The sequence below is a fragment of the Meles meles genome, chromosome 4 (assembly GCF_922984935.1).
Source record: "Meles meles chromosome 4, mMelMel3.1 paternal haplotype, whole genome shotgun sequence".
Classification (NCBI taxonomy): domain Eukaryota; kingdom Metazoa; phylum Chordata; class Mammalia; order Carnivora; family Mustelidae; genus Meles; species Meles meles.
The window spans coordinates 4,709,194-4,722,717 of NC_060069.1; the positions used below are offsets into that span (position 1 = coordinate 4,709,194).

Below are 13,524 nucleotides of genomic sequence, written 5' to 3' on the forward strand. Positions count from 1 at the left end.
CTCTATCTGCACCGGGAGAGGTCTGAGAAAGGGGGCCGTATGCAAGCCTAGAAGAGAGCTCTCAGCTGTAACTGACCAAGCTGACATGCTGACGTGGGACTTCAGCTTCTAGAACCCGAGAAATTAAATTTGTTATTGGTATTTTGTTATTGGCAACTCGAGCTAATACAATAGTTTTGTTAATACATCTTATAAAGTTTATGGATTGAAATGCTATTATATTCATTTTTTTAAGCTGGAGAAATGATTGTCCAGAGGTGAAAACTGTTCTTCCAAAATCATACAACAAACTGTTAGCAAAACCTGGCTCAGTTCAATTCTGTGTACATATTTAACATGTGATGGGCCGGAGGTGTTAATAAAAATACAACATGTTCTTGCCATCAGGTAGCTTATACCACTGCCATAAGTGGGGAAAATAAACCCAGAAAAATATGAAGTCATAAGTTTAGCTTTTATTTTGCAAGGGAATATGTACTTTGAATGAACCAATGGTCTGAACAGACCCTTTACAAGATTTTGATCGAGATCTCTTAACTACTGTGTGCCACCTATTTAAGCAATGGAAGAAATGAGGGAAAGAACTTTCTTTTAAAAGGGTTTTTAGTTCTGTGTAAACATTTTAGTTTTACTTCGTTAAGTTTCCTTATCACGCATTCTTACCAGGAAATCTTTAAAAAAAGAAAGAAAGAAAGAAAGAAAAGAAAAGCTCAAAAAACATATGAAAAGGAGAAGGAATTGAAGAAAAAAAAGAAATAGCAATGACACAAGAAAGCATTGGGTAGAAAGGTAGCTAGGCAAAAGTCATATATGAAATTGCAGGATAGTAACTTAGAAGGATTGGAGTACAAGTTCTTATGGGGTGGGAGTTGTCCGAGAGACTTCCTTCCATACACCGTTTCCCCTACTTCCAAATATAAACATGCACATGGCTTCTTCCTCTCTTTTAGCGGAACTCAGACCAAAAATGGGAATCACCCCGCTAATTAGTGCTGAGTGGATGAGGGACTAGCCAGAATCAGGAGACAATATTATTTAGACCAAAACTTATGACCTATGGACTGGAAATGGGGCTTTGATAGGGATAGCTAATCTGTCTAGGATAAAAACATGCAGGCAGGATTTGGAAAGACAAGGAAGGGGAAAATGAGTCTCCGTGTCTCAAGATCTTTCCCAGGAAACTTAATAGCTTATACAGTTAGAAATGATTAGAGGATGGTCTGGTTTAGCATCACTGCCAACCAGGACTGTTTAGGTCAACAACAACAAAAAAGTCCCTCTCACTAATCAACAAGAAGAAACTGATCACAAGCTTGATTGTGAAGTACAGAAATTAGTGGACCCTGGTAACTAAATTTAATTTCTGGACTGAGTATTGTTATGCCCTTATGGGAATTAATTCAACGGAAATTTATTGAGTCCTCTCTGTGGTAGGCACTATAATAGGTGCTGGAAATCTAAAGATTCAGTGTTAACTAAAATGAGCTCAATCCAGTGTCAGAGAACAAGATTTAAATATGTTTATTATTAATATAGTTAATAAGCTATAGCTATGTACAGGGGGACATTAAACTACAGGGGAAATTGTGTGGTCAGGCTAGTTGGGCAAATAAGTAGGCAAAGAAGAGATGGGCTCTCCACATAGAGGAGCCTGCATTTAAAAAGGTATTACACAACTGAAAAGGTATTACACAATATTGCTGGAGCAGAAGATGACTAGAAAAGTAAGCAATAGCAGGTTATAGAAGTTAAGGATCTTGGTCTTTATCCTAGTGATAAGAAGCCAAAGCCGTCAGAGGGGTTTTCTTCAGCAATTTAAAATGTCATTATGTTTATTTCTGGCCTCCAGTGTTTCTGATGAGAAGCTAGCTGTCTTGCTGTTTTCCTGTATGTCATATGTCTTTTTTTACTTGCTGCTTTTAAAGTTTTGTTTCTTTCCCTTTGTTTATCAGCAGTTGCACTATGTTTCTAGGTGTGGTTTTCTTTCTATTTATGCTGCTTGGGGTTCAATTATTTCCCTGGATCTGCAGATTACTGGTTCATGTTGTTTCCTTTTATCAAATTTAGAAATCTTCTGGCCAATATTTCTTCAAATATTTTTTTTCTGCCCCTTTCCCTCTCTCTCCTTTTCTGAGACTACCTTTCATTTATGCTAGACTTCTTATTCCTTAGTACAGGTCATTCCAGGCTCTGTTCATTTTTTTTTCAAACCTTTTTCTTTCTGTGCTTCAATTTGGATAATTTCTTCAATTTGGATAGTTGAGAGCCAGTGTCTGGCAATTCCTGGAAAATCTGAACATTAACATCTTCCCAGAAGCACAGATACCCAATTAATGATTCTGGGCTCTTTGGAGAAAGGTTTAGAGATATATTAATCAAGAAGGCAGAAATCACAAGATTTTACAACAGAAAGAATCTAGTATCGGGTATTGATGGACTGAAAAAGCAAAAAGGGAGCAATGCAGTAGCCCAGAGATGGTAACTGTAACAGAGCAGCTATCACCCTTAGAGCATGTGAAAAAGAGGGGTCAGGGTTGGACTATAAGGTCTCAGAAGCTCAGAGGAATGACCCAGCTGAGCTATAGCTCAGATTCCAGAAAGGATGCTGTTTAGCTGGTCCTCCTCCTACTGAGAGGGATATGATGAGGCTGCTGGGGGATGGAGAAGTGCCAAAAGAAGCTCAAGGCTGAGATCAATTGCTGCTGTGGAGCAAAAGGCTATTGCTTATTGCTGGGGTAACAATGATAAACTGCAAACAAATGGAAAGGAAGAAATCCTTTCTCCCCTTCTCCTGTCTTCTAGTCTCCCTCTAATGTACTTTCTTGATGGAACATAATGAAACACCAGCCAGCATGGGAAAAATATAAATTTACAGCCTCTGAGCCATAGCATCACAGAGGTAAGTACAGAGAGTGAATGTGGAGTTAAAATAGCTCAGTAATAATAACAATAGCCTAATAACTATATCAACATTTGTTGTCCTAAATGAGGAAAATTGCCCAAATTAGACCCAAATTCATGCTACTTTATATGCTTTTACAACTTTTATGCCTTTGAAAAGAATTTTAAGTTACCATATTGTATCAATTTTCTGCTGTACCATATTCCTGTTCGTGTTTTTTTTTTCCCAAGGGTAAGGAGTACCTTTACTACAGCTTACACATGCACTTGCTACAAAATCATAAACAAGGACAGTTTTGGAAAGATCTGTAAAACTGAGGATAAATAGACCTTGCCCCAACATTAAATTTCCCACTATCAGGTATGAAATGGCACAGATTAAGTAGAGCTGTCAAGAATCCAGTCTTCTCCCTACTTCCATTATCTTATGCATTACCTAAAGTAGCCATAGCAAAGACCAATTTTCTGTTTGAAAGTAGGGCAGCTACTATGGTCATTGAAAAAACCACCTGTTTTCCTTTGTTCCCTCTTTCTTGCCTCAGCTTAAGCTCCCTTACCCAACCCAGTCACCTCTAGTTTCTAATGTAAGCAGATGACAAAATAGGGATTGTATTAAGATTTCACCTTACCGTGTACTTTTCACCAATGAAGATTTTTGGCTATCGAAGGATTTTTATTAAACATTTGTATAACATTGGGCATAAACATTTATTTTAGGGCCACAGAAGTTCCATCTGAAAGGGCTCATTTCCTCAAGTATTATGTTCTTTAGTGATGAGAGTTAACATTCTCCTACCACAATTACTTTTTGTTAATAACCATAGAAACACTGAATTTATGGTGTTTCACATATTTAATATTTGTTTTTTAACATATTAGACTAGAATAAATTTTCTACATCTGCCTATATTGATTTTATATACCACTCTGTCAACTATACAACACAAGACATTTATAGGTAAATATTAAAATGGCAGTGTACCTATTAATAACTGTTAACAAAATAATAATCAAGTATTCATTTGATGGGAGAGTCTAGTATTTCCTGATAATCCTGCCTTCTTAAATTCCTCCAATAAAGCTTATAACCAGCAAGGACAAAAACACTAATCATAATGATTACCCCTCCAAAAACATCATAAACACTAGGAAATATGTGTAACACTAGCAGCTGCAAGACCATAGCTACTACAATCTCCAGGTGTTGTACTGTGCTGACCAAAGCTGGATGGAATTTGTCCAAAGCATAATAAACTCCTAAGAATGCTGCAGTGGAACAGACGCATATGGCAATGAGATAACTCCAGGTTTCTCCATCTAATGGGATAATGGGTTCTTGAAGAACAAACATAGTAGATATTCCCCAGATTGTCCCAGTCCAACCAAAGGTAAACAGTGCAGTCCACATGCTAATCTTCTCCTTAATAGATCTGTATACTATCATAGAAAGAGCAGTGGTCAGTCCGGCCATCACGGTCATAGTGTACCCAAAGGCTTCTTTCCAGGCATTTAACAAAGAATTGTCTTCATCGACAATGTTGGGGATCATGACAAGACAAACACCTAAGATGCTGCAAACAACTGTAGCCATGTCAACGTAAGCCATTTTCTCATCTATAAGTAAGAAAGCCAGAACGGCACTGAAGACTGTGGTTGTGGCTCTCCACATCGTGGTCCCATTGCTGGGAGGAACTATTGAAAATGATGTATAAGCACAGGTGATAGAGATGACATTGCATACACCGTAAAAGAAGAGTCGTAATCTGTAGCCACTGGGCCCAAAGGGGGCCTCCTGGTAGTAACACACAACTAACACAGATAAGACCTGCAAGACAGAACGGATAAAAATCAGCTCTAGAGATGGAACTTTAGAACGATCAGAAACAAGCCTGGTGATCAGAGCTACACATCCATGAGCCAGAGCGGATCCAAATAGCACTATCCACATTTTTCTGGATTGAAAAGTATTTTTTTCTGCAAAGCTCTGGAATTGTCCAGTGTCATTAGTCATTGGGTCTTCTGTTGGCGGAGGTCGAGCATCCATGGTTCCAAAGAAAGTTCTTCCTTTCCTTTTCATTTCACTCAGCAGGCCTTTCTTTGGATTTTCTTCCATAAAATTTCCATAGTCTTCATTGATTTCTTCATATCCATCATCCCCAGGCTGGGGATAATGGGAAGTATATTTCACCATCACTGTGTTGGGATGTATTTTCACCCGCTTTTTAACTGGATATTTTTTGGAGGGAGAAGTATCCATTTCTTCAGATAATCAATTCTAGTTAAGAAAAAAAAAAGACAAATGTACATATTCAGTTGAAATTTGGCTTTTATTTCTATTATAATCATATGTACCAATTTAATCATAGAGAGTAGAAGTTGTAAAAAACCTACATTTTTCAGTCTCATCTTATGCTTACCCCTATTTCTTGTTCGGTTTATTCTTTGTCTCATTCAGGTCTGTTACTTATCTTTACACCACAAACAACTGAGATTTTTCATTCATCTTTTCATTCCTACCTGCTTCCCCACTCACACAATAAGAAAAACACAGAAAAGTAAATAACAACTTAGATAAAACCTTTACTTTTCATTGTGTCTTCTCTCTATAATATAAATTTTAAATAGATAAGTCCAAAGTTTTTTGTATAATCACTTGTGTATAATATCACAATTAGCTCTGTAGTACAAATTATATTCTTTTTAACATTTACTCCGGACTCCTCATACAGATTCAGACATATAGATAAATCAAAATTAGAAAATAAGTAAAATGGATTTAGTGACAGTCATGCATTGTTGTGTAATACCTTTCTGATAAGTAATTGGTCAGTATAAAGATTTTAACTGAAACTACCCTTTAATTTAGCAATATCACTTCTAAGATTTTATCCTAAAGGTATTACTTATGTGTTTAAAAAAAGAGAAAAAATAATATGCTTTTACATATGCTTATATAACAAAGAAATTATGGAAAGATACAAAATAAACTAATAATTGTTGGGGTGGAATAGGGAATAAGAGTGAAAGGAAACATGCGATATACATTTTTGCATTTTTATTTTAGAATTACGATATTGTTCAAAAAATTAAATTACCAACTAAAACAAGATGTTCATATATTAAGAAGAGCATACAAAAAACTGTAGAAAAAAATGCTTGAGTAGGAGGGTTCACTAATAGCTTACCACAATGACCCTGTGTACAATGTAATACTATGCTATACATCCATTAAAAATGATGATGCAGCTATGGTGAGTGCTGTGAAATGTGTAAGCCTGACGATTCACAAACCTATCCCCTGGGGCTAATAATACATTATATGTTAATAAAAAAATGATGATGCAGATCTTTATTGACACAGAAATGCCCATGACGTTTTGTTAAGTGGGAAAAAATCTCATACGGATTAAATAAGATAATGCATATAAAGAATTTGCCACAGTGCTGGCATATTGTGAACTCTCAGTAAATGTTAAGAATTCAGCTTCCTTTCTTTCACCTTTCACCTTTCTTGAAACACTGGATATCTTCTACATTGTTATTCTTTCTCCAAAACTTGTATTTGTTCACTCAGTTCTCTTTCCTGTTCGTTCCTTTTTTCTAAGAACAATTTCTTTGATTTCTCCCTTCCCCTATGAAGGAAAAAAAAAAAGAGTAAACTTTTTTAAAAAAAGTTTAAAAGTTAAAAAAAGTTTACTTTTACCTGACCTCACGCCCCACATATACATGTCATTTCTCCACGTCTTTATTCTTACTTATTTCCTCTGCTCCAGCTTTCTAAATACTGCTCATCTTTTAAGGAGGACCAGTCCAGATTTTGTCTTTTAGAAGCAAGCCTTCCCTGTCTACTCTAGCCTCTTATTTTCTTTCCTTCCTTGTCTAACATCTGCAGTAGTTTCTTCTAATTTTTGTAATCTAATCATTTTTTTTAATTTTTTGAAGATTTTACTTATCCATTTCACAGAGGGAGAGAAAGAGAGCACAAGCAGGCAGAGGGGGCGGGGGGAGGGAGTAGCAGGCTCCCTGCTGAGCAGAAAACCCAACTCTGGGCTTAATCCCAGAGCTCTGGGATCAGGACCTGAGCCAAAGGCAGACGCTTAACCCACTAAGCTACCCAGGCACCCCTAGTCATTTTATTATTTAGTATCTCAGCTCAGCAGAGTATCATCTGTAGTCATTATACCCAAATTTACTATGTTGAATCTCCTTTCCTTGCTAGTCAGCATCTTACTAACATCTGTTAGAACCCGTAACTTCTCATGTGCTGTCTATTGTTAAAATTTTGTCTTACATCCATTCAGAGCTTTCCCATTTCCCATCACAGGCCAGATTTGTAGCTCCAGGGACGTGGATAGGGAGAGGATGTGGTCTGCCATTTTAATCCTCTCATTCCCTCCCTTTGGAATCTTCAGGAGGGCATTGCAGTCTGCCTTTAGGAGACCTCCTCCACCTCCCTATTCTAAGCTCCAGCTCCCCTGGTGTACTGGCACAGGGAAGAAGGAAAAGGAAAAGGATACATGTTTTATACTGGCTGCTGTTGTGTGATGGTTTTTTGATGTATAAATTTGGCTGGGTTGAACTATATTCCCCAGTTATTTAATCAAACATTAATATAGGTGTTGCTGTGGAGGCATTTTGCAGTTGTGATAAAAGTCCTTAATCGAGGGCACCTGTGTGGCCAGTTGGTTAAGCCTCCAACTCTTGATTGTGGCTCAAATCGAGATCTCAGGGTCATGAGATTGAGCCCCACATCCAGCTCTATACTGGGTGTGGAGCCTGCTTGAGATTCTTTTTCCTGCTCCCTCTGCCCCACCCCCTCACCCCCACACCACTCAGGCATGCTCCCCACCCCCTGCCAAAAAAGTCCCTAATCAATTGGCTTTAAGTTCATCAAAAGTCTATTCTGTATGGGCCTGGCCTGATTGGGTAAGCCCTTTAAAAGAGGGCTTAGGCCTTTCTTGAGCTTGGAGATTCCAAACAGTTGATGCCCTTGGAGTTCTAGCCTTGGCATGATCTTTTCCTTACTGCCTGTGGACAACAAGCCCAGCCTGTGCTCATGGGGTTCCAAAATGCCCTTGATCTTCTTTTCCTGATTGCCTACCCTAAAGACCTCAGACTCTTTTATCCAGCCCCAGAAGTATATTAGACAATTCCTTGTAATAAATCTCTTACTGGTTCTGGGCCTTAGGCTGAACGCTGACTCTGATAACACGTTGAAATTAATTCCTTCATTACTGTCTTTTGTTTCTCTGTTAACTCTGATAGGTCACTGATACTCTCTAGATTGTAGGTATCTAACTGCAGGCTACCTTGAGTAAATTTTGTAGGGCCTCCCCAGTGTATAAGTCCCTGATGTGAGAGTGCCTCCTGCCCTAGGGCTTATGGCCAACAAATTTTTGCTGCTTAGTCCTCTTCCCTGGTGGACCTCTCTTTTGGGCAGGCAGGCACCGACAGTATTCACTTGGTCCCAGGAAACTCCCATATCCTTAACACTCTAGTGAGTGTATGGACCATTTACTGCTGCCCCCTTTTCTCCAATTTTATCTCTCTTTTTCAGGCAAGCAAAGGGCAAATTAGAATGTGCTGTCTAAACGGACTTCCAAATGGAGAATGAGAAGACACACTCAGTCATTGCACATGGGATCTGGTAACCTTCACACTCAGCTAGAAGGGGGGACTTGCCTCTCCCTTCTCCCATAAGGAAAAAAGCGTAACATTTTTCTCAAACCAAAGACCTGTAACAGATAATATGATCCCTGTGACAGATTGTATTTTCCTAAGAGAACCACAAGTCTAGTATCTCCCGTATTTCATGTTTGGGATTTTTTAAAATGTGCATTTAACATTATTAATTAATTTAATATTATTTATTATTTATTTATTATTATTTATATTAATTAAATATTATTGTCTCTATTATTAAATAGAGAAGTAGAGCCTATATCCCCTCCCATTAAAAGTAGGAAGACTAGGGGCGCCTGGGTGGCTCAGTGGGTTAAAGCCTCTGCCTTCAGCTCGGGTCATGATCCCAGAGTCCTAGGATCGAGCCCCACATCGGGCTCTCTGTTCAGTGGGGAGCCTGCTTCCCCCTCTCCCTCTGCCTGCCTCTCTGCCTACTTGTGATCTCTCTCTCTGTGTCAAATAAATAAATAAAATCTTAAAAAAAAAAAGTTGTTCTGACCAGTGTGCCAGCACTGCTTCTCCTTCATCATAGAGACCAAGGGTCTGAACTAATCTCACAGTTTCAAGCTCCTCTAACAAAGGTTTATGTTTGAAGGTTCCCTCCAAGGCAGAAGGGTACATTTCAGATGTGTAGAACAACTCAGCTGAGTAGAGGGAATATGAAACAATAGGACCAGAGGACCAGCCCGCCTGGCTACAAATGTACCAACCTGAAATGCTCAACACAAATGGATTAAAAGGACACAAAATTTGGTATCTGTTTGAACAAGGGTACAATTCAGTGTGGCAAGCCTGAAACCAATATTTTTGTCCAAAAGAGGCACTGTTTCCTAAGCTACATTCTACAACATAAGGCCCACAGTCAGTTCTCTGTTAAGGCTTAGAAAATTAACACTGACTAGCCTACTGACTTGGTAGGAATCCTTGGGACAATCCCCTCAAGATACCTAAAGCAAATGCTACTTGATAGTGAGAGTACCAGAATGATTCCTATAGTGGTAAAAAGTCTTAGCTGTAGGGGCATCTGAGGGCTCAGTTGGTTAAGTATCTGTCTTCAGCTCAGGTCATGATCTCGGGATCCTGGGATTGAGCCCTGTGTCAGGCTCCCCACTCACTGGGGAGTCTGCTTGTCCTCTCCTTCTGCTCCTCCTCCCACTGGTGTTCTCTCTGTCTCTCTGTCAAATAAGTAAATAAAATCTTTTTTTTTAAAAGCCTAAGCTATAAATCTGGCTACTACAATTTGATTATAATATAGTGGTTTAAATGTAAGTACTAATGTGATACTTAAAACTTATAAATAAAAATTGGCTTTCAAATAAATATAAAGAACTGATAGGTTACTACATTATACCTGAAAAGCCTAGCTCTAAGATACCTTATTACCTCAATTTGCTTGGACAGTCTTGTCCTTGAGTGAAAATGAAAAGACTACACCTAACTGATCACCTAAGAGGGATGATACAACAACCACCTTTCCAGGATATCATGAGACATCAGGACGTGCAAAGGTTCTGTACTGTTGAATATACCTCCTGAGACCTGCTGAGAGAAGCCATTCTTCCCTCCAAGTTGATGAAAAGGGGCCCACATTCTGACACTCCAAAGGCTATCAGCATGATTCTACCCATCCTTAGGCCTAACCCTGGATGGCATGACCCTTAACACTGCTCTTCGAATAGGGACTCTTCTCTCTTCCCCACTGCAGCTCCTAAAGATCAAGAGGGACTAGAGGCAGCATTTAAGTTTGCTTGTATGTTATTAATACTCTTTGAGCCTGTATATTTGGGTAAAGGTACACTGCTTTAGAGGAAAAAGAACTTGCTTCTAAATTCCCACCTCTCAAACTAGAAAATTACTTCTTAAGTAAACTAGTAAAGTTTGAAAGACAAGAATATTGATAATAAGTGAGAAATAAGAGTAAAAGGTAAAGGACATGCCCTTTCTTGTATCAGGCACATTTAGGAAGTGAAAAATTTATCATGAGTAATTAAACGTTTGCTTTCTTAGAAGGTGTGATAATATTTATGTTGCATGTAAATGGCAAGTAATCAAAATGAACCAAGTATATAAACAAATCATGAAACTGAACAGTTGATGAAGATATAAAAGAGGGGCTACAGGAAAAGTTAATGGTACAAGACTTCAATCAAATACTCAGATTAGGGGCACCTGGGTGGCTCAGTGGGTTGAGGCCTCTGCCTTCGGCTCGGGTCGTGATCTTGGGGTCCTGGGATCGAGCCCCAAGTCAGACTCTCTGCCCGGCTGGGAGCCTGCTTCCTCCCTCTCTCTCTGCTTCCCTCTCTGCCTACTTTTGATTTCTGTCTGTCAAATAAATAAATCTTTAAAAAACAACAACAACAAATACTCAGATTATATAGGAACCCCTCGTAGGCAAATTTGATAGAAGGATAAATAATAAAAGAGGAGACATATAGTCTGTAGTCTCCTATGGTAAACCAACTGAATATACCTCTATAAAAATATAATGAAATTTCAGAGCAAATTCTGGACATAATCAGTATTACTTAGGACATATGTACCATATGTAATGGCAGAACTTTCAATAAAAATTATCACTTAAAAAATAATCACTTATACTGCATCAGATTATTGCTTGACAAAGAACAGTTCATTTACATCTCTCTCAGAAAAAAAGTAAGGCAAATAGTCATTTCCCCTTTTGTAACACTTAGATTAAAGCATACTTGCAATGAACTATCAGAAAGAGACTAAGAAAACAAAGAAGACCTTGATTTAGCCAGACACGATTTTGACACTATATGGCAATATTTTCAGCACTCTAACCAAAACAATCAGAAATAGGATAAAAAGTAAGAATAGGAAATCAAATACAATAAAGAAAGGCAAAACTAATAGCTCTAAAATCCAGTGAAAACAGAAGGAAAGATGGAAGAAAATAATGGCAATACCATCAATAGCCAGGCATAGTGATATTTACATTTTACAGATAATGTGCTAAGCACTAAATATGGGTCAACTCAGCTTTGTGAGGAAATGAAGCCTTAGGAGGTTTAGGAATAGGAGAGCATTGGGGAGGGATAAGACATTAAAAATTTGGAGAAAACTAATGGCCTACCTGACTTTTAGCTGAAAGAACTTAAACGGAGGTAAAAGACGGTATTCATTCTAGGAAACTAATTTGATAGACATTATTAAACACTCTATGTGAAGGGCACAGGTAGGTAGTGTGGAGCAGGTCAGTAGGTTCTATTGTTGAAAAGAATTTGTTCCAGGGTGTGGTCTAGAACTTTGTCACACCGTACCCCAAATTAGTCTCTGCTCCCTACTCTTCTTTCTTTTCCACTTCCCAATCCCCTCCCTCTTTCCCTACTTCATCTTCTCAGATGTACTCCCGTCCCCTACAGGAGCCCTGTCTAACACTGTAGCCCAGGAGTAGCTAGCACTTATTCATGCAAATGATCTCACAAAAAACATTTATTTCATTGCCTTAAATGAAGCATTACCGCTGTCAGAATCACATTCTGCTTTCAGAATAGACAAAATATTTTCATTTTCCTGAAATCATAAGTTCTCTGACAGGTAATAGGGGCGATGATGACGAAATACCTGTATAGAAAGAAGGAAAAAATCTCAATCACATGTCCACTCCTGCCACTGAGAATCTCACCCTAAAACCTGGCTTCCTGCCATCCAAACTAATTGTACACATTTTCACTCCTCTGGGCCTTTTCCCGTGCCACTTGGTACTCAGCCTCTGCCTCCTCTTGTCATTTTATTCTCTTTGTGTATGACAATGTTAAGTTTTAGAAAGTAGTGGTTGCTCGGTTGCCTGGGTGGCTCAGTTGGTCAACTGTACAACTCTTGGTTTCAGCTCAGGCTCAGATCATGATCTCAGGGTTGTGAGATGAGCCCTGTGTCTCTTCCTGTCTAAAAAAAAACAAAGTAGTGGTTCCTCCAGCATGTGTTTGGTGGGCAGGAGTTGGGAATACGGGAGGACAACTATATGCCTCAACAGATGAGTGGATTTAAAAAAATGTGGTATAGTCATATAACCAACTACTACTCAGCTGTAAAAACAAATGAAGTTCCAATCTATTCTACAACATAGACAAACCTTGAAGACATTATGCTAATTAAATAAGCCAGACACAAAAGGACAGCTATTGTATACTTCCATTTAAATGAGGTATTTAGAATAGGCAAATTCATAAAAAGAGGAAATAGATTAGAAGTTACCAGGTGCTAGGAGGAGAGGGAATGGGGAATCATGCTTAATAGTTTTAGAGTTTCTGTTTGGGGTAAGGAAAACGGTTTAGAATTAGTAGTGATGGTTATACAACATTGTGAACGTAATTAATGGCATTGAATTATACACTTAAACAAGACTAATATGGTAATTTTTGTGTTATGCATATTTTACCACAAGTTCTAAGCTTTAAAAAGCAGGTGCAGGGGGCCAGAGTTGTGGTTTCTCCTGTGTGGCTTGAGGGAGAACGGGAGGAAATGCTAGGCACTGGTATTTTTTAAAACCTTGCTAGTAATCCTAATGTACAGTTTGCTTGTGCAAGAACCCCCTAATAGATTATCTAAGGGCCCTTCTGGCTTTAAGATTTGACAGTTCCATGCGCTGCTACATGACTGAAGAAGACCGAGTAGCACTGGGCTGGAAATTTAAAACAAAACAAAACAAAGTGATTACTGAAGCCAGACTGCCTGGATTTGAATCTTAACTACAGAACTTATTAAATATGTGACTTTGGGCAACTTGTGTAACTTCTTTGCCTATTTCCTCCTCTGTAAAATTGCGACAATGATAATATAATATATATATAATATAATTCTACCTCATAATATAATATATATGATATAATATACACTAATATAAGCCCCACGTGGGGGGGGGTGGTTCTCTGCCTCTCCCTTTCTATCTGCCCCTCCCCCTACTGGCTGTCTCTCTCT

General features: G+C 38.5%; 1 protein-coding gene across 4 annotated transcripts in view; it reads right to left on the bottom strand.

The window, feature by feature from the left end:
* Positions 1 to 3,127: 3,127 nt before the first annotated feature.
* The window catches only part of SLC35G2 (solute carrier family 35 member G2), a 45,449-nt gene continuing 35,052 nt past the window's right edge, over positions 3,128 to 13,524 (bottom strand). For 2 of the 4 annotated variants that reach the window (XM_046003626.1, XM_046003622.1), the window contains exon 2: positions 3,128 to 5,176. In XM_046003626.1, the coding sequence (XP_045859582.1) occupies positions 3,920 to 5,158 (1,239 nt within the window). In that variant the 5' untranslated portion in view covers positions 5,159 to 5,176 and the 3' untranslated portion in view covers positions 3,128 to 3,919. Of the gene's footprint in view, positions 5,177 to 6,400; positions 6,534 to 12,068; positions 12,172 to 13,524 lie in introns of all 4 variants that reach the window. The other 2 variants (XM_046003625.1, XM_046003624.1) reach the window with 2 other exon arrangements.